The sequence below is a fragment of the Trachinotus anak genome, unplaced genomic scaffold (assembly GCF_046630095.1).
Source record: "Trachinotus anak isolate AG129_WGS33_773 ecotype Australia unplaced genomic scaffold, CSIRO_AGI_Tana_v1 ptg000024l, whole genome shotgun sequence".
In the NCBI taxonomy this organism is placed as follows: Eukaryota; Metazoa; Chordata; class Actinopteri; order Carangiformes; family Carangidae; genus Trachinotus; species Trachinotus anak.
In genome coordinates this window covers 2,645,095-2,663,657 of record NW_027273875.1, presented here as the reverse complement: position 1 = coordinate 2,663,657, position 18,563 = coordinate 2,645,095, and the positions used below count along the sequence as shown (strand labels likewise).

General features: G+C 37.2%; 1 protein-coding gene and 3 long non-coding RNA genes across 4 annotated transcripts; all 4 read left to right on the top strand.

The window, feature by feature from the left end:
- Positions 1–2,703: 2,703 nt before the first annotated feature.
- LOC139607929 (uncharacterized) lies at positions 2,704–6,043 on the top strand. The gene is made up of 5 exons (XM_071461286.1): positions 2,704–2,760; positions 3,008–3,328; positions 3,511–3,834; positions 4,453–4,575; positions 5,825–6,043. Exons 1-5 carry the CDS (start codon positions 2,706–2,708, stop codon positions 5,872–5,874), a joined length of 873 nt encoding a protein of 290 aa, XP_071317387.1. The 5' UTR covers positions 2,704–2,705; the 3' UTR covers positions 5,875–6,043.
- A 4,893-nt stretch (positions 6,044–10,936) lies between these two features.
- LOC139607562 (uncharacterized) lies at positions 10,937–11,846 on the top strand. The gene is made up of 3 exons (XR_011684867.1): positions 10,937–11,045; positions 11,208–11,269; positions 11,550–11,846. It is a non-coding gene; the product is annotated as an uncharacterized lncRNA (long non-coding RNA).
- A 781-nt stretch (positions 11,847–12,627) lies between these two features.
- LOC139608060 (uncharacterized) lies at positions 12,628–13,919 on the top strand. Its single transcript, XR_011684941.1, has 3 exons — positions 12,628–12,945; positions 13,265–13,390; positions 13,616–13,919. It is a non-coding gene; the product is annotated as an uncharacterized lncRNA (long non-coding RNA).
- A 1,228-nt stretch (positions 13,920–15,147) lies between these two features.
- Positions 15,148–17,942, top strand: LOC139607436 (uncharacterized). Its single transcript, XR_011684857.1, has 3 exons — positions 15,148–15,253; positions 15,878–16,000; positions 17,527–17,942. It is a non-coding gene; the product is annotated as an uncharacterized lncRNA (long non-coding RNA).
- Positions 17,943–18,563: the final 621 nt, after the last annotated feature.

The following is an 18,563-nucleotide window of genomic DNA, read 5'->3' as shown; positions in this document are numbered from 1 at the left end:
CACTTCCTGTTGCATATTTGAATACTGACGTTAAGAATTGTTTCAAGTTGCTGATTTGGAAGACAATGCTCTTTGTCTGTCTCTTTGTCATACTCTGATTAACTGTTGTAACATTAAACAAGATGGCGGCGCACATGAATGCAGCGGTTTGGTGCCGCTCATGTGTTTTCTACTGCATCACAACGTGGTTTACCAGCTGCACGAAGAAGGACCGGAGGTCTCTACAAAAGCTCATCAAGGCAGCGCAGAACATCACTGGGACCTAGCTCCTTGAACTTGACGACATCTACCAGGCAGGGCCACAAACATCATCCGTGACCCAACACACCCTGGCCACCATCACTTTCAACTACTCCCCTCCAGCAGGCGAATGAGGACTATCTCTTCACACACCACAAGACTGAAAAACAGCCTCTTCCTCCAAGCTGTGGAACTGATGAACATGCCCCCGGTCCCCCACCCCCCCTCCTTGACCCACTCACTCACTCACCCACATTAGCACACACACAGATGTTTACATACTGTTTATGTTTGCATTCTGTTGCTGCTTTGCAACACTGCTGCTGCTGCTCATCACACTTTATTTATTTTTCTAAATTACACATGGCAACTTTCTGTCCTCATTCTTGTAATGTTTATGTTTTGAAATTGTTTTTATTGTCTTAACTGTTTTGTTTTGTTTTGTTTGTTTTTATTTGTCCTGTTTTTGTAACTCAGGGAGCGCGACCTGAATTGCGTTACATTGTTGTTTGACTCCAGTGTAATGACAATAAAGCTACTACAACTACTATTGCTAATAAATAAAAAGATTATTTGGCAATTGTCATATTAGTATGCCATAACCACCTCTTTTTGAGTTCAGCAAAGTGAAAACAATCTAATTCTTGACTGATTTATATATGGAAACGAAACTCTTAAAAAAATCAAGTGGTTGCCTGCTGCATGGTAATGCTGAATGCCAACTAACTGGACAGTTGTGTCAAACAAAAACAGCTACGTCTATCTGTGTTTACCACAGACAGCGAGTCTGAGAGAGTTTCAAATGCAGGACCGTGGCTGTGGTCATGTTAGGGAGAAAAAAAAGCTGTGGTTTTTAACTGTCAGTCACACTCAAGGTTTAATTGTTCATTTCCCCTGTTGCCCGTGAGAAAGTTAGTGATGTAGATGTTTTTGAGTAACATGTAGTATATATATTTTTTAATACAAAGCTTGGCTATACAGTACATTGAGAGACAGGAAATGTTTTTTGCTTCACGTGGCCTTTGCAGAAATACAACACCTTTCATCAGGTCGGTTTAAAATGTGCTCATAAGATAGTTAACTGAATTATCTAACAGGCTATACATGCGTGTTGAAAACATTTGGTTTTTAAAATGTGGAAGACAATGTCTCCCCCCTCTGATTGCACCCTGCACCCATGCCTTTATGAACAAATGTTCTGCACATAATTATGACATTAGAAATGGGATGGTGAGCACGGTTCTTCAAACAATGTTTATCAGAGAAAGTAGCATTTGCACAAGACAATTTATAAGTGGATTCTTGCAATTTGTGTAGTATAGTAAGAAGATAAAGTGCTTTTTAGCACCAGTTTGACAAATGTCTAAGAAAAATCATTCACACCTTGAGGCTTTTTGATTGTAGTAACATCAGCAGCTGGAATAGCAAGTAAGGAGTAAGGATCTCTGTCCTTTGAGAAGGTTGCTCTTTATTCAGCTTTCAGTGCTCTGCAGAACTACAGGCTTGAGCACTATTGTCAGCAGTGGCCATTTCTACATGACCATTACAAACTAGCCTGTAACTTGGCACTCTGTTCTACGACAGTTATTTTATTGCTCTCAGGAAAATAACTTGAGTAAGAGGCTAGTGTAGAAGAGGTATTAAGATTGACAAATCCTAGTAACTAAAGGTTTCATGGTGATCTGAATTTCACCAGTTCCATCCAAATACACTTGTGTAAAAATTAAACATCATGTTTTGCCAACGTTATGAACAACAGAGACAAAAGTCTGTTGGTGTGTCCTCTGTATTAAACGTCTCAGTGGAGACACACAACAAGCAAAGGTTATGGACTAGAACTACCCAGCCTGCAGAATTTTTACTGAAGCCGATAATACACATCTCATAATTAAAATCTGTTTCATAGTATCTGTCAGAAGATTTAATCTCTCAGATGTAAGATGTTCAGAATATAACAGCAAAAGCAGAGAATCTAGTACTTTGTTCACTGGCGAATTGTAGGCAACAACACAATCACTGCTTCCTTGTTTCGTGTCACACAACAAGATGACAAGAAGAGCACAGCTGTCTCTCAGTGGAAAATTTACAGGTCAGCCTTAAACAGCCACAAAGATGATATCACACGATTGTGAATGTGGTGAGTGACGCTTTTGAATTTGAATTTATTTATAAAACATTCTTGTTTTTTTTTTGTTTTGTTCCCATGATTTTACAGTTTATATAAATGGAGTTTATAAAATGAGTGACTATAAATTCTCCTTTTTGGAAACTGTCTGATTAGAAAATATATTATGATGCATAGGCTATTCATATTGTTCAAGCTTCATTTTTTATGAAAATGAATTTTCTAACTTTAACAACAATTAACCTTTACTGTAGTAATTTAACACCATGAGTAAAATCTAATATAAATAAAATGTAACATTTCAAATAACTTTTGATTTATGTGTTTCAACAGACAAACAATGATTTCAATCTGTGTGATCCTCACTGCTTTGGCAACAACAGCTCTGGGAAAAGGTAAAAAAAAGAAAAAAAAAAATTGAGTATGGCAGAAAAGTTTACAAAGACTATTGCTAAATTTATGAAGGAGTTACTTACTTATTTCAAAAGTATGACGTTCACAAAAAACTATTATGATATAATAATATAAAACTAGAATGACATCATAATAAAATGTTAAAATTATGCTGTACACTATTTCCATATTTCATTGTATTTGTGTTTTACCTTGAGCATTTCATATTTTTTTTGCTTTTTTCTTTAGGGGCTGTTGAATGCAGTTTCTCTGAATCTACTGGAGGTCAGCAGTGTCTTGGAGCAGTGGGGCAGTTGTTGCTTTTTCATCTGCCAAATGCACTAGGTACATATATCGTGTTAAAAAAGGACAACAAAGGGCTGATTTTAAGAGTCAAAAATCAGACAGCAACTCTGTATGAGGAATATGCAAATCAGTCCGAACGCTTCACTGGTGGAACATTAAACCTTGGTGACGCAATGAAGAGACACTCTGGAGATTACGTGTTGGAGGAATTTAAATCTAATGGTCTTTTACTGAAAAAAATTCATGTTCATCTAGAAATACAAGGTAGGTTAAATTTTTGTAAATGTTTTTCTGAAAGACAGCAGTTTTGGATGAACAAATATTTCAATTGTATACCTACAACAGAAATAAAAACCTTTGAAAAAGAAAATACTAAGTATTATTAAATATTACTGTTAATCAAGAAGAAAATGTCTTTACTGTGTGAGTGTGTGTTTGTTTTCCAGCTCCAGTGTCTGAGCCAGCTGTGTCTCAGATGTGTTTGTCACCAGAACAGATGAAGGTCAGCTGCTCCTCTGAGGGAGATGGAGTAGAGTTCACTTTGACTGTGAACGGTCAGTTACTGAAACACACCAGAGATCACAGTCTGTCCTCAAGTAACTGGACAACAAACACACAGTCACTGACTGGGAGTACAGCTAAAGAAGACAAATCCGGTGCTTCAAACGTTACCATCAGCTTACACGGTTCACTGACAGGAAACTTGACTTGTGATGTTCAAAACAACGTCAGCAGAGAGGAAACTGTTATTCACCTGAAAAGCTGCAAAGGTACAGTGTTTAAAGAATGATCAATTTCTTTTTTTTTTTGCCTCTTTTGTTTGACATTAGCTTCCCTGTGCCATTTCACTTATTTTTGTTACAAATAACAATCTTAACATTTTTAATATTTTTAGGTATTTATACATGTCATGGTTGCAGTGGCAAAGAAGCTCCTTTAATGTTCATGCTATCCAAATCATTTGAGTGAGGACACAGGTGTGCAGGACTTCATACCAAACGCCAAAAAGAAACCAAACTAGTTGTGTTCATGTGGAGTAGCAGCTGTTTAACTTAAAGTTCCCTCCATGCCTTTGCTTGTTGTCTTTAACCTATGAAAATGGAAGGTGTTAGCCCACTATTTGAAAAAGCTAATTTATTATGTTATGTGGTCTTATTCACTGTGAAATCAACCTCAGTCCACTATGATGTTTTGCAGTAGCACAGGCCCTCACCTGCAGTCAGTCTCATGCTTGTGTTTCTGACATTCTTTTCTTTTCTAATTACACATCCGCTGCAGTAGCAGGTAACAGAAGATATGATGATAGACTATAACTATTTGATAAAAAAGTACCTCTGAACACTCTCATCATATCATCACAGTTGATCTGATATTTGTTTGTTTTCTAGCTTTGACTTTTCAACTTGTGGCTGTGGTTGTGAGAGCTGTTGTCATCACTCTTCTTCTTTTCACTCTGTGTCTTGGTATCTTCCATTTACTTAAAAAAACAAGACCCATGACTGTCAATGAAGGTAAGATAATTTAATATACAGTTTATAAAAGCTAGTGCTGCTATTGTCCAACTTATTTTGTCTCCATGTGTTGGTATAAAGTGTTGTTAACCCTGTTTGTTATGGACTGACTGAAGTGGTTTTAAAGGCTTTAGGATCATGTATAATTTTCTTTGAAGAAAATATAAAATGCAAAATTAAACAAAAACATCCCATTACATGATGTTTATTATGAAAACCAGTAGTTCTGCTCTCGATACTCTGCAACCTTTTTCCTGAAGAAAGGGGAACAAAACACTTTTGGTGAATTAGAGGGGTCGCTGATTATTTTCAAACCCTCCCAAGCATGCAGGTGTTATAAATATGACAGATGCTTGGCAGCTGATGACCAATTATTTTCGATACTGCTCCTGTGAGAATGTGAGAACACTGTAAAAATCACACATCCCTGCCTTTGATACCCCTCCAATTCTTAAGTTGTTGCAGAAAGAACAATCACTGGAGGATTTTCTGCATTATGTGGTTTACATTGACATTTTAGAGAAGAAGAAACTGTGGTCCCCAGCCTGCTCATTGACATATAAGGGCTGCAGCTCATGCTTGTTTTTGCATAAGTCTACAACCATCTCCTTGGTTTTGAAGATGTTTAAGGTTCAAGTTGTTCTGAGCAAAACACTCAACTAGAGAGGAGGCTTCTGCTCTGTATACTGTTTCATTACTCCCAGACAACTAACCCAGACATCAGATCTATCACAGTAGTGTCATCTGCAAAATTGAAGATTTTAACTGAGACAGAATGAGAAGTACAACTAATTAGTGTACAATGAGTACAGGAGAGTCAACAAAACACAACACTGGGGAGCACCAGTACTTTACGAATGGGCACTGACCTTGATAACCTGTTGCAGACTTTCACTTCTTGTGATCTATTGGTCAAAAAGTCAAGGATCCAGCTACAGTAACTAAACTAAAGTGACTAAAATCAATAAACAGTACATGTGCATCGGTAGCACCGGCCTCTAGCTGCTGCAGGGTGGAGTGAATGTGAAGGGATCCTCCACAGACCTGTGTTTTCTGTAAGCAAAATGAAAAGGGTCAAGTGTCACTGCCATTTATTTTATCTAAAGCATCTGTGTTATAAAATCTTGTGTGGAAAAACCACCTGCCAAGGAGGCACTCATTAACAACCTATCCAATATTGTATTTGAGAAAGTCTTTGAATACATAAGGATGTTCTGTAAAATCAAAAGCTTGTTTTGAACTTTTCCAGGTATTTCCAAAGCCGCCATTCTCTGCTCAACTGTAACGAATCCAGCATAATCTTCATATGAAACATTGATCTTGCAATGAGCCTTGCCTTAATTGTGTCTCAAATTATAGCCCTGTTAAAAATCTGCCCTCACATTTATCTGCTATAATTTTGAAACTGTGGGAATTGTTTAGCCTTCTTGCATTTGCTTTCCTAATGTGACTATTGTGCTATTTTTTCAGTGACTTTTGTTTGGTATTGTGTGTATTTTTTTTAAATAAACATCTATTGAAAGACTTATGATCAACACAATCAACAGATTTCCTTTTGACTACAATGTTGAGTTGTTTCCTGACTGTGTTTCACCATATACACACTTGTTCTATGTGAATGTGGAGAGACATCTTGAAAGTAAAATGGAATATCACTGAGACTGTCCATACTTTATCATCTCCTCTTTGTATTATTAAACCACTGTGAAATTTGAACTTTTGGAAAGTTAAGATAGTGTGACACAACACTGAAGGAAATAAAAGATAGAGAATAGAACAACGATTCAACTTCTCAGCAACAGTGCAGGGAACATGTTGTAACTGAGACCCAAGTATTGAGCTGCACGTAGTGACCACAAGGTGGAGCCAAATGTCCCCACATGTAACTAGAAAGTAAAAACATCATATAAGTACAATTTTGAGATACTTATATTCTACTTGTTAAGTTAAAAGCAATTTTTATTCCATCAGTTATTTGACAACTACATCTGATCTGTCTAGCTGAGGCCAGTTCTTTGTCACTGTGCTGTATATTACAACACACAAAGCAGTGCTTATTAGGAATCATATTTGTTTTGCTAATACTAGCAGCATACAACTATCACAGACACTTAGACCATTCTTACCACTACCATTACTTGAGTTATTATTATTTTCACAGCTGCATCTGCTGCTGCTGACATAACTACCAATAATACGATCTAACCACAAGCACCACCATGACTACAGCCATTATCACTATTAATAATATGAGTAAACACTTTTCCATTCTCATTCCTAATGACATATGTAGTATAGTAACAACCCAGAATGTAATTCCAACTACCTAACAATAACAGACTGATAACTTAGCAACAGTAACTGAAAAAGTAACCTGCGACATTCACATATGAACCATATCCACAAACTTTCATCTAACAGTCAACAAAAACACAAAGGACCAAACACCAAATCCTGTCTGTTTACATATCTGTACACTAACAGAAACAAGCTGCACCTCAACAAACTCATGACAGAGCATAGAAATAGTTTACAGTACACATTTAGGCCAAAAGCCACAGCTTTGAGGACCAACTATACAAATTAGACAGAGGGGTTGGGAATTTGGATGACTTGGACATGTAAGTAATGATTATTTTTATGAACAATTATTGTGCCTATTATTTTCTTGATTAATCGATCACCTGTTTGGTCTATGAATGTCAGAATATGGGAAACAAATGTCTTGTTTTGTCCGACCAAAAGTCCAAAACTTAAAGATATTCAGTTTATTAACACTTCAGACGTAGAAAAGCAGAAAATCGTGGTTTACAATTTACTTTCTACTTTAAAACTTACCATTAATCGATTAACAGAAGAATTACTTGATCAACTACTTCTGTAGTTGGTTTTACAGCTCTGATCCAGATTTTGGAAAAAGGCACTGTCATTGGGTTGCTCTGTGTCTTCTAAGAAGTTGGTTGCACACAGGTGTTGCACACAGACAGGTGGTCAAGCAGTCCTGATTTGATTCCATCTGGCTGATAGGATTGTTGCTACTTGTCTTGTGTTGAGTTGATATGGTTAGTGTACTTTCCCAGTGTTTTAAGTAGCATTCGCATAAACGTTAGCATTAGCATTACCATACATTTTAAGATAGCATGAGTTAAGGGGTGGTTCTGGTAGTAATTAGATGCTCTTTTAAGGGCCTGCACAGGCATATTATCAGAATCAGAATCGCCTTTATTGTCATTATACATAGTACAACGAAATTTGAGCGCTGCTCCCTTGGTGCAAACAATGGTAATTAAATAAAATAAATAAAAACCTAAAGAGAACAAAAAAATTAAAAATAAAGGAGGTATAAAAAGGCAAGTAATATGTACAGATATTTACACGTGGTATGAATGAAAACCCGATTATTGCACTTTAGGCCCAGTTTTATTGCACAGGTAATTGGTAGTTATTCAATGTGATCATCCGGTCATCCGGATTTCTTTTTGTCTTTGTTGACTGCAGTGATAGCCCTTGGGAAGAAGCTATCCCTGAGTCTGTTGGTCCTTGTTTTGTGTGACCTGTACCTTCGGCCCGACGGTAACAGGTCAAACAGGTGGTTACAGGGGTGGGAGGGGTCCTTGATGATGTTGCCAGCTCTGCTCAGATAGCGAGAGTTGGCAATGTCCTCCAGGCTGGGCAGAGAGCAGCCAGTGATCTTCTGGGCTGTGTAGACGACCCTCTGTAGTGCTCTCCTGTCAGCTGCTGAGCACCCCGCGTACCACGCTGTGATGCAGTACGCCAGGATGCTCTCTATGGTGGCTCTGTAGAAGGTCACCAGCAGCCTCTCCTCCAGGTTGTTCCTCCTGAGCACTTTCAGGAAGTGGAGACACTGCTGGGCCTTCCTCACCACCGCCGAGGTGTTCGCAGTCCAGGAGAGGTCGTCGGATATCTGCACACCCAAGAATCTCATGGTGTAGACTCTTTCCACACAGTCCCCGTGGATGTAAAGTGGGGCCGGGTCCTCTCCGCCCTTTCTGAAGTCCAAAATTAGTTCTTTAGTTTTTGTGGTGTTCAGTTGGAGGTTGTTAACCGAACACCACGCAGTCAGTCTTTTGACCTCATCTCTGTAGTTGGACTCATCCCCCCTGGGTTAGTATGTCTGTGCAAGGATAAATGGAGGGAGGTGCAGAGATATGCGTCTGTACATGCAAATATGGCATATATTAACTGACTGACTGCAAACTACCTTTGGTTTGTTTCATAGGAGGGGCTTCCAGTATGAAATTAGGGTAGAGGCAGTCCTCTTTTGGGAATGCAGTTTGGGCCTGGAAGGGTGAAGGTTGTGGTTTTTTTTGTGTGTGTTTTTAATGGCACGAGTTATCTGATGATAATTTGAAGAGTTTCTATACTTAGTTTTTTGTATTTTTGTCATCATTGTAAATTGTAACAAACTTTGCACCTGAAATGAATGTTTTGATTTCTCTTGTGCAAATGGTGAAAAAAAAGCACCAGGTGAAGATTTTTGAGTCCAAACCTCCTTCTTCCATCAATAAGCCAAATCTTACAGGCACCACCTGGCTGATAAAAACCTTGGATTGGAGCCCATGGTCCACTGTGTTCAGATAAGCTGCTTGAGGAGGCTCAGGCAGAGACAGAGACAAGGGAGGAGACAAGTACCCACGACAAGGATTACATCTCCCAGCCAGCCCAAAAGCACACAGGACCTTTCAAGGAGGGAGAACAAAGGAAGTTGCTATTGAAACTAAACACTGAAATACCCCGAAATAGTGCCTGAAAGCAAGCTAACAACCAAACAAACAAAAACAAAAAAAGTTTATAAATAAAACAATGATGTTTCAAAATAGTTCTACCCACTCATTGAGTGTGAGGTGATCTGTGTAAGAGCACTTCCTGTTGCACAATTTGAATACAGACGTTAAAATTGTTTTAAGTTGCTGATTTGGAAGGCAATGCTCTTTGTCTGTCTCTTTGTCATACTCTGATTAACTCTCTGGCAACCTCTTTTTGAAACAATCTAATTCTTGACTTATTTATATAAGCAAACGAAACTCTTAAAAAAATCAAGTGGTTGCCTGCTGCATGGTAATGCTGAATGCCAACTAACTGGACAGTTGTGTCAAACAAAAACAGCTACGTCTATCTGTGTTTACCACAGACAGCGAGTCTGAGAGAGTTTCAAATGAAGTGCCTTGGCTGTGGGAGTGACAGGGAGAAAAAAAAGCTGTGGTTTTTAACTGTCAGTCTCACTCAAGGTTTAATTGTTAATTTCCCTGTTGCCTGTGAGAAAGTGAGTGATGTAGATGTTTCCGAGTCACATTAGTATATATTTTTTTGAATAAAAAGCTTGGCTATACAGTACATCGAGAGACAGGAAATGTTTTTTGCTTCATGTGGCATGTGCAGAAATACAACACCTTTCATCAGGTTGGTTTAAAATGTGCTCATAACATAGTTAACTGAATTATCTAACAGGCCACACATGGGTGTTGGAAACATTTGGTTATGACATTAGAAATGGGATGGGGAGCACAGTCCTTCAAACAATGTTTATCAGAGAACCTGGAATTTGCACAAGACAATTTGAAAGTTGATTCTATTAAAATTTCTTCAGTAAGTAAGTAGTAAGAACAAAAAGTGCTTTTTAGCACCAGTTTGACAAATGTCTAAGAAGAAACATTCACACCTTGAGGCTTTTTGATTGTAGTAACATCAGCAGCTGGAATAGCAAGTAAGGAGTAAGGATCTCTGTCCTTTGAGAAGGTTGCTCTTTATTCAGCTTTCAGTGCTCTGCAGAACTACAGGCTTGAGCACTATTGTCAGCAGTGGCCATTTCTACATGACCATTACAAACTAGCCTGTAACTTGGCACTCTGTTCTACGACAGTTATTTTATTGCTCTCAGGAAAATAACTTGAGTAAGAGGCTAGTGTAGAAGAGGTATTAAGATTGGCAAATCCTAGTAACTAAAGGTTTCATGGTGATTTGAATTTCACCAGTTCCATCCAAATACACTTGTGTAAAAATGAAACATCATATTTTCTGCTGCCAAAGTTATAGACAACAGAGACAAAAGTGTGTTGGTGTGTCCTCTGTATTAAACGTCTCTGTAGAGACACAGAACAAGCAAAGGTTATGGGCTATAACTACCCAGTTTGCAGAATTCATTTGACGAAAGCTGATAATACACATCTCATAATTCAAATCTGTTTCATAGTAGCTGCCAGTATATATCTATTCACACATTTCTATCATTATCTGTCAGCAGATTTAATCAGTCAGATGTAAGATGTTCAGAATATAACTGCAAAAGCAGAGAATCTAGTACTTTGTTCACTGGCGAATTGTAGGCAACAACACAATAACTGCTTCCTTGTTTCGTATCACACAACAAGATGACAAGAAGAGCACAGCCGTCTCTCAGTGGAAAATTCACAGGTCAGCCACAAAGACGATCTCACACCATTGTGAATGTGGTGAGTAACGCTATTCACTATGGTTCAAGCTTCATTTTTATAAAAATGGATTTTCTAACTTAAAACTGACAACTAACCTTTACTGTATCATTTTACACTGTAAAATCAAATATAAATAAAATGTAACATTTTAAATAACTTTTGATTTATGTGTTTCAACAGACAAACTATGATTTCCATCTGCGTGATCCTCACTGCTTTGGCAACAACAGCTCTGGGAAAAGGTAAAAAAAAAAAAAAAAATTATAATATTTAAGTATGGCAGAAAAGTTCACAAAGACTATTGCTAAATTTATAAAGGAGCTAAAAACTGATTTGATACTTATTTACAGGAAAAGTACTTTCACAAAAAAATTTAATGCTGTAATAATAATAATATAACACCATAATAACATAATAATAAAATGTTGAAATTATACTATTCCCATATTTCATTTTATTTGTGTTTATTTGTGTTTTATTTGTTTTACCTTAAGCATTTCGGTTTTTTTGCTTGTTTTTTAGGGGCTGTTGAATGCAGTTTCTCTGAACCTACTGGAGGTCAGCGGTGTTTTGGAGCAGTGGGGCAGTTGTTGCTTTTTCATCTGCCAAATACACAAGATAGAGAAATTACTCTGAAAAAGGATAACAAACATCTGATTTTAAAAGTCAAGCATACGAACGTGACTCTGAATGAGGAATATGTGAATCAGGCCGAACGCTTTACTGGTGGAGTATTAAACCTTGGTAACGCAATGAAGAGACACTCTGGAGATTACGAGTTGGAAGAATTTACATCTAATGGTGTTTTACAGAAAAAAGTTCACGTTCATCTAGAAATACAAGGTAGGTTAAATATATAAATAAAAATAATGATATGTTCAACACCAATTGTGAATGAAGAACAAATAAAATATGCAAATAAGGGAATACAGTGATGCATTAGATATTTACAATTACTGCATATATCCATGCTTAATACCTGCAGCTTAAAGATTTATTTTTTTTCCTACATTTTTAATATACATTTTGTATTAGCTAATTATTTTCAACTTGACAAAACATACATGGTAATTTTTTCAGGAGCATTTTGCCTTAATTAGACAACCCAGCAGAGACAGTGACAGGCCTTGTGATATGTGTCTTAAGCCATGAAACTCACAAAATAATCTAGAAAGAAAAGTAGTGACTGGATTTATTTGTTTAAAAGTGTTGATGAAAAACTTGTGATAGAGGCAAACTGTTGCATCCGCCATAGTTTAATTATTTCATGGGCCATTATTCATTGTTTCATCATCATCTGCCTCTATGCCCCACGTGCCACAAAACACAAAGTGTTTTGTCAGCATTAGGTTTCAAATGTTTAATTACATTGTTTCAGTTACATAGATACCAATAAAACCTGCAGAGAAAATTATCCAGTACTCAAATACTTTGTCTTTCTAAAGAATAAGTTTACTGTCACTGTATAACTCTGAATTATTTTAGGCCTCAAAAGTTTTTCTACAGTTGAAATAGAAATTAGAACATATATCCAGTGGCACTTTGCTTTAAATTATGTATTAACTGAAAATATAAATATGTGTTTGTTTTCCAGCTCCAGTGTCTGAGCCAGCCGTGTCTCAGATGTGTTTGTCACCAGAACAGATGACGGTCAGCTGCTCCTCTGAGGGAGATGGAGTAGAGTTCACTTTGACTGTGAACGGTCAGTTCCTGAAACACATCAGAGATCACAGTCTGTCCCCAAGTAACTGGACAACAAACACACAGTCACTTACTGGGAGTACAGCTAAACAAGACAAATCCGGTGCTTCAAACGTTACCATCAGCTTACACGGTTCGCTGACAGGAAACTTGACTTGTAATGTTCAAAACAACGTCAGCAGAGAGGAAACCGTTATGCACCTGAAAAGCTGCAAAGGTACAGTGTTTAAAGACCGGTTATTTTCATTTCATAATTTTAACTCTTCAATGCTATTCCATATTTTTAAACCAATAAATATGATTAAATTAATCTTCACTCTCTGATACTGTACATCTCTGAAATCTTGTGAGTGGGAAGGACCATCTTGAATCTTAAACTGTATTCTGTCTTGTGCTATAGTTGTTAACAATAAATTTTAATTCACTGCTCCTGTAGATGTTCCTGTATGTCAAACATCTGATAAAAGAAAAAAAAATTGAGAAGTGTCATCATGATGTATGATAATTTGGTTTGCTATTTTTTTTGTGTTTCCCAGATGTTCCTTCTTCCTTCCCTGTGGTGACTGTGGCTGTGATAGCTGGTGTTATCATTCTGCTTCTCCTTTTTGCTTTGTGTATAAAAAATCTTTGTAACAAATCGAGACCCACGACTGTTAATGACCGTAAGTAAGAGATTGTTCTCCCATGTCATCTTCTGTCTCAATAAAGACCATACTGACGATTAGGTTACCATAGTTTTATCATTTAACTTATACTTTAGGTGGCTACTGCATTACCTTTATATTTTGGTAAGAGTTACTTAAGAAAGGCTGAAAAGAAGACATGATGTTCTCTGTGAGGGGATGTTTCTTCAAGTCATCTTTCATGTCTATTTTTAATTTTCCCAGGTAACTCTGAAGATGAAATCATCTACACAGATGTTAGAGTGATAAGAAATACAAAGAAAACCCAACCCACCATACGCAACGCACCGTAATTTTTTCTCCCAAGGCCTCATTAAGTGTCAACCTTTTTTTTCTTTTTTTTTTAACCCTAACCTTTACCTTTACCTCATATCTAAACCGTGAAATAAAAACATCCTCAGAGACAATTGTCTCTGTGGCCTGAAGCAAAGGTGGGGCTGGGGGTGTTTGTCAAATTAATTTCCATCTATAGGCTCAAGTTTTTTCTTCTTGTGTGGGTTATGATACTTTCCATATCTACGGTGTATTGCACCATGGACTATTCACAGTTAACAGAATAGCTCTGTTTTCTCTTGATTTTTATGATTTTGTTTTGAGCATTTTGGATTTGCTTTTGAAAATAAGAGATTTAGAATTGTATTTCATTTTTTTTGTCTTGTAATTGGGGGACACTGTAGACAAGTTTTAAAACATTTTAAAGTGTTTTAGCTTGTATTTTCCAAATAAACATACTATATACGTATAAGTTTTGTTTTCATACAAACCATCAAACCAAGGTCAAACTGAACAGAAAGAAGATGACTGTTTTCAGATTTCCATGAAACTGATAACAAGTATTTGCTTTATATTGAACTTTATTTTATTTATCAATAAAAGCAGTAACCCATGGGTGACATCTGGAGGATACACACTGTTCTTGCAGTTACTAACTGAAAGAGGAGTACAAGCTTTGTAATTGTGAAACAATGTTGTGACCACGAGATGGAGCTAAAATTCCTGTCCTGTAATGACATGAAGGTCATAAAATGATAACCATTTAATGTGTCCCCCCCCCCCCCCCCCCCCCCCCCCCCCCCCCCCCCATATCAGAGCTGAACTCTCTCTCCTTTGAGAGTTACAGATTAAACATAAAAGTCCTATGTGAAGTTTTATATGAAACATTACAGGTAATTACACCTAATGGCGTACAAAAAGCCATACATTAAGAATCAAGTCAAGGCTAAAGTGAAAGCTTGATTTGTTAGTCTTCAGTGTATTGACTCTACTTCTGGACCTCAGTCTACCACAACACGACCACATCTCTCTCTGTTTTCTCCGTCTGTTTTCTTTGATCTTGTATTCTTTATCTGCAAGTCAAACACAAACTGTCTGTCCCTGTTGGTGAAGTAAACATATCAAAAGCTTTGGTTTTCAGCTACACTAGTAAATGATGCATGTTGATATTCAGGCCTGCAAACCAACCATGCCTCATAGAAGTTACTTTATATCCTACTAATCTGCAACATCAGTACTTTAAGGCAACACAGTGCAGATTAGGTTTTCTAGTAATATAAGGATTAAATGTCATATAATAAACATATTTGCCGAGTTGTAAAATGTTGGCAGTGAACATATTGGCACAATGTTCACTGACATCATAGTTAATTTATTTTCCTACAGTATCCACTCATAGCAACAAAAGCATGATTCAAGTTGTTTACCTTGTGTTGTATGTTAAGGCACTTGGTCTTCTGTCAAATGTTACCATCAGCTTACACGGTTCACTGACAGGAAACTTGACTTGTAATGTTCAAAACAACGTCAGCAGAGAGGAAACTGTTATTCACCTGAAAAGCTGCAAAGGTACAGTGTTTAAAGAATGATCAATTTCTTTTTTTTGCCTCTTTTGTTTGACATTAGCTTTCCTGTGCCATTTCACTTATTTTTGTTACAAATAACAATCTTAACATTTTTAATATTTTTAAGTATATATCCGTGTCATGGTTGCAGTGGCAAAGAAGCTCCTTTAATGTTCATGCTATCCAAATCATTTCAGTGAGGACACAGGTGTGCAGGACTTCATACCAAACGCCAAAAAGAAACCAAACTAGTTGTGTTCATGTGGAGTAGCAGCTGTTTAACTTAAAGTTCCCTCCATGCCTTTGCTTGTTGTCTTTAACCTATGAAAATGGAAGATGTTAGCCCACTATTTGAAAAAGTTAATTAATTTATTATGTTATGTGGTCTTATTCACTGGGGCCATGACCCAACCTCAGTCCACTATGATGTTTTGCAGTAGCACAGGCCCTCACCTGCAGTCAGTCTCATGCTTGTGTTTCTGACATTCTTTTCTTTTCTAATTACACATCAGCTGCAGTAGCAGGTAACAGAAGATACGACAATAGACTATAACTATTTGATAAAAAAGTACCTCTGAACAATCTCATCATATCATCACAATTGGTCTGATATTTGTTTGTTTTCTAGCTTTGACTTTTCAACTTGTGGCTGTGGTTGTGAGAGCTGTTGTCATCACTCTTCTTCTTTTCACTCTGTGTCTTGGTATCTTCCATTTACTTAAAAAAACAAGACCCATGACTGTCAATGAAGGTAAGATAGTTTAATATACAGTTTATAAAAGCTAGTGCTGCTATTGTCCGACTTATTTTGTCTCCATGTGTTGGTATAAAGTGTTGTTAACCCTGTTTGTTATGGACTGACTGAAGTGGTTTTAAAGGCTTTAGGATCATGTATAATTTTCTTTGAAGAAAATACAAAATGCAAAATTAAACAAAAACATCCCATTACATGATGTTTATTATGAAAACCAGTAGTTCTGCTCTCCATACTCTGCAACCTTTTTCCTGAAGAAAGGGGAACAAAACGCTTTTGGTGAATTAGAGGGGTCGCTGATTATTTTCAAACCCATCCAAAGCATGCGGGTGTTATAAATATGACAGATGCTTGGCAGCTGATGACCAATTATTTTCGATACTGCTCCTGTGAGAATGTGAGAACACTGTAAAAATCATACATCCCTGCCTTTGATACCCCTCCAATTCTTAAGTTGTTGCAGAAAGAACAATCACTGGAGGATTTTCTGCATTATATGGTTTACATTGACATTTTAGAGAAGAAGAAACTGTGGTCCCCAGCCTGCTCATTGACATATAAGGGCTGCAGCTCATGCTTGTTTTTGCATAAGTCTACAACCATCTCCTTGGTTTTGAAGATGTTTCAGGTCAAGTTGCTCTGAGCAAAACACTTAACTAGAGAGGAGGCTTCTGCTCTGTATACTGTTTCATTACTCCCAGACAACTAACCCAGACATCAGATCCATCACAGTAGTGTCATCTGCAAATTTGAAGATTTTAACTGAGACAGAATGAGAAGTACAATTATTAGTGTACAATGAGTACAGGTGAGTCAACAAAACACAACACTGGGGAGCACCAGTAGTTTACTCATGGGCACTGACCTTGATAACCTGTTGCAGACTTTCACTTCTTGTGATCTATTGGTCAAAAAGTCAAGGATCCAGCTACAGTAACTAAACTAAAGTGACTAAAATCAATAAACAGTACATGTGCATAGGTAGCACCGGCCTCTAGCTGCTGCAGGGTGCAGTGAATGCGAAGGGATACAGCGTCCTCCACAGACCTGTGTTTTCTGTAAGCAAAATGAAAAGGGTCAAGTGTCACAGTGCCATTTATTTTATCTAAAGCATCTGTGTTATAAAATCTTGTGTGGAAAAACCACCTGCCAAAGAGGCACTCATTAAGCCTGTGAATATTCTCATTTGTCCAGGTCATAGTATCTCAAAGGAATTTTAAGTCAAAAGCAACTGGACTTGGTTATTTGTCTAGGAAGACGTTTCACCTCTCATCCAAGAGGCTTCATCAGTTCTTTCTTGCACCTGACCAGACCTGGAACTGGTCCTCTCTTGGATGAGAGGTGAAACGTCTTCCTAGACAAATAACCAAGTCCAGTTGCTTTCGATTTAAAATTCCTTTGAGGCATTCATGAACAACCTGAGTATCCAATACTGCATTTGAGAAAGTCTTTGGATACATAAGGATGTTCTGTAAAATAATCTTTTTCTGAAATAATTCTAAGCTTGTTTTGAACTTTTCCAGGTATTTCCAAAGCCGCCATTCTCTGCTCAACTGTAACGAATCCAGCATAATCTTCATATGAAACATTGATCTTGCAATGAGCCTTGCCTTAATTGTGTCTCAAATTATAGCCCTGTTAAAAATCTGCCCTCACATTTATCTGCTATAATTTTGAAACTGTGGGAATTGTTTAGCCTTCTTGCATTTGCTTTCCTAATGTGACTATTGTGCTATTTTTTCAGTGACTTTTGTTTGGTATTGTGTGTATTTTTTTGAAATAAACATCTATTGAAAGACTTATGATCAACACAATCAACAGATTTCCTTTTGACTACAATGTTGAGTTGTTTCCTGACTGTGTTTCACCATATACACACTTGTTCTATGTGAATGTGGAGAGACATCTTGAAAGTAAAATGGAATATCACTGAGACTGTCCATACTTTATCATCTCCTCTTTGTATTATTAAACCACTGTGAAATTTGAACTTTTGGAAAGTTAAGATAGTGTGACACAACACTGAAGGAAATAAAAGATAGAGAATAGAACAACGATTCAACTTCTCAGCAACAGTGCAGGGAACATGTTGTAACTGAGACCCAAGTATTGAGCTGCACGTAGTGACCACAAGGTGGAGCCAAATGTCCCCACATGTAACTAGAAAGTAAAAACATCATACAATTTTGAGATACTTATATTCTACTTGTTAAGTTAAAAGCAATTTTTATTCCATCATTTATTTGACAACTACATCTGATCTGTCTAGCTGAGGCCAGTTCTTTGTCACTGTGCTGTATATTACAACACATGAAGCAGTGCTTATTAGGAATCATATTTGTTTTGCTAATACTAGCAGCATACAACTACCACAGACACTTAGACCATTGTTACCACTACCATTACTTGAGTTATTATTATTTTCACAGCTGCATCTGCTGCTGCTGACATAACTACCAATAATACGATCTAACCACAAGCACCACCATGACTACAGCCATTATCACTATTAATAATATTATAAATCACTGTTCCATTCTCATTCCTAATGACATATGTA

What these genes read in the sequence shown, in the direction of transcription:
- LOC139607929 (XM_071461286.1), top strand. Translation starts at nt 2,706, where the DNA reads ATGATTTCAATCTGTGTGATCCTCACTGCTTTGGCAACAACAGCTCTG. An exon ending in AACAACAGCTCTGGGAAAAG is followed by an intron (nt 2,761 to 3,007) that starts GTAAAAAAAAGA and finishes TTTTTTCTTTAG; the next exon opens with GGGCTGTTGAATGCAGTTTC. An exon ending in ACCCATGACTGTCAATGAAG is followed by an intron (nt 4,576 to 5,824) that starts GTAAGATAATTT and finishes GAACTTTTCCAG; the next exon opens with GTATTTCCAAAGCCGCCATT.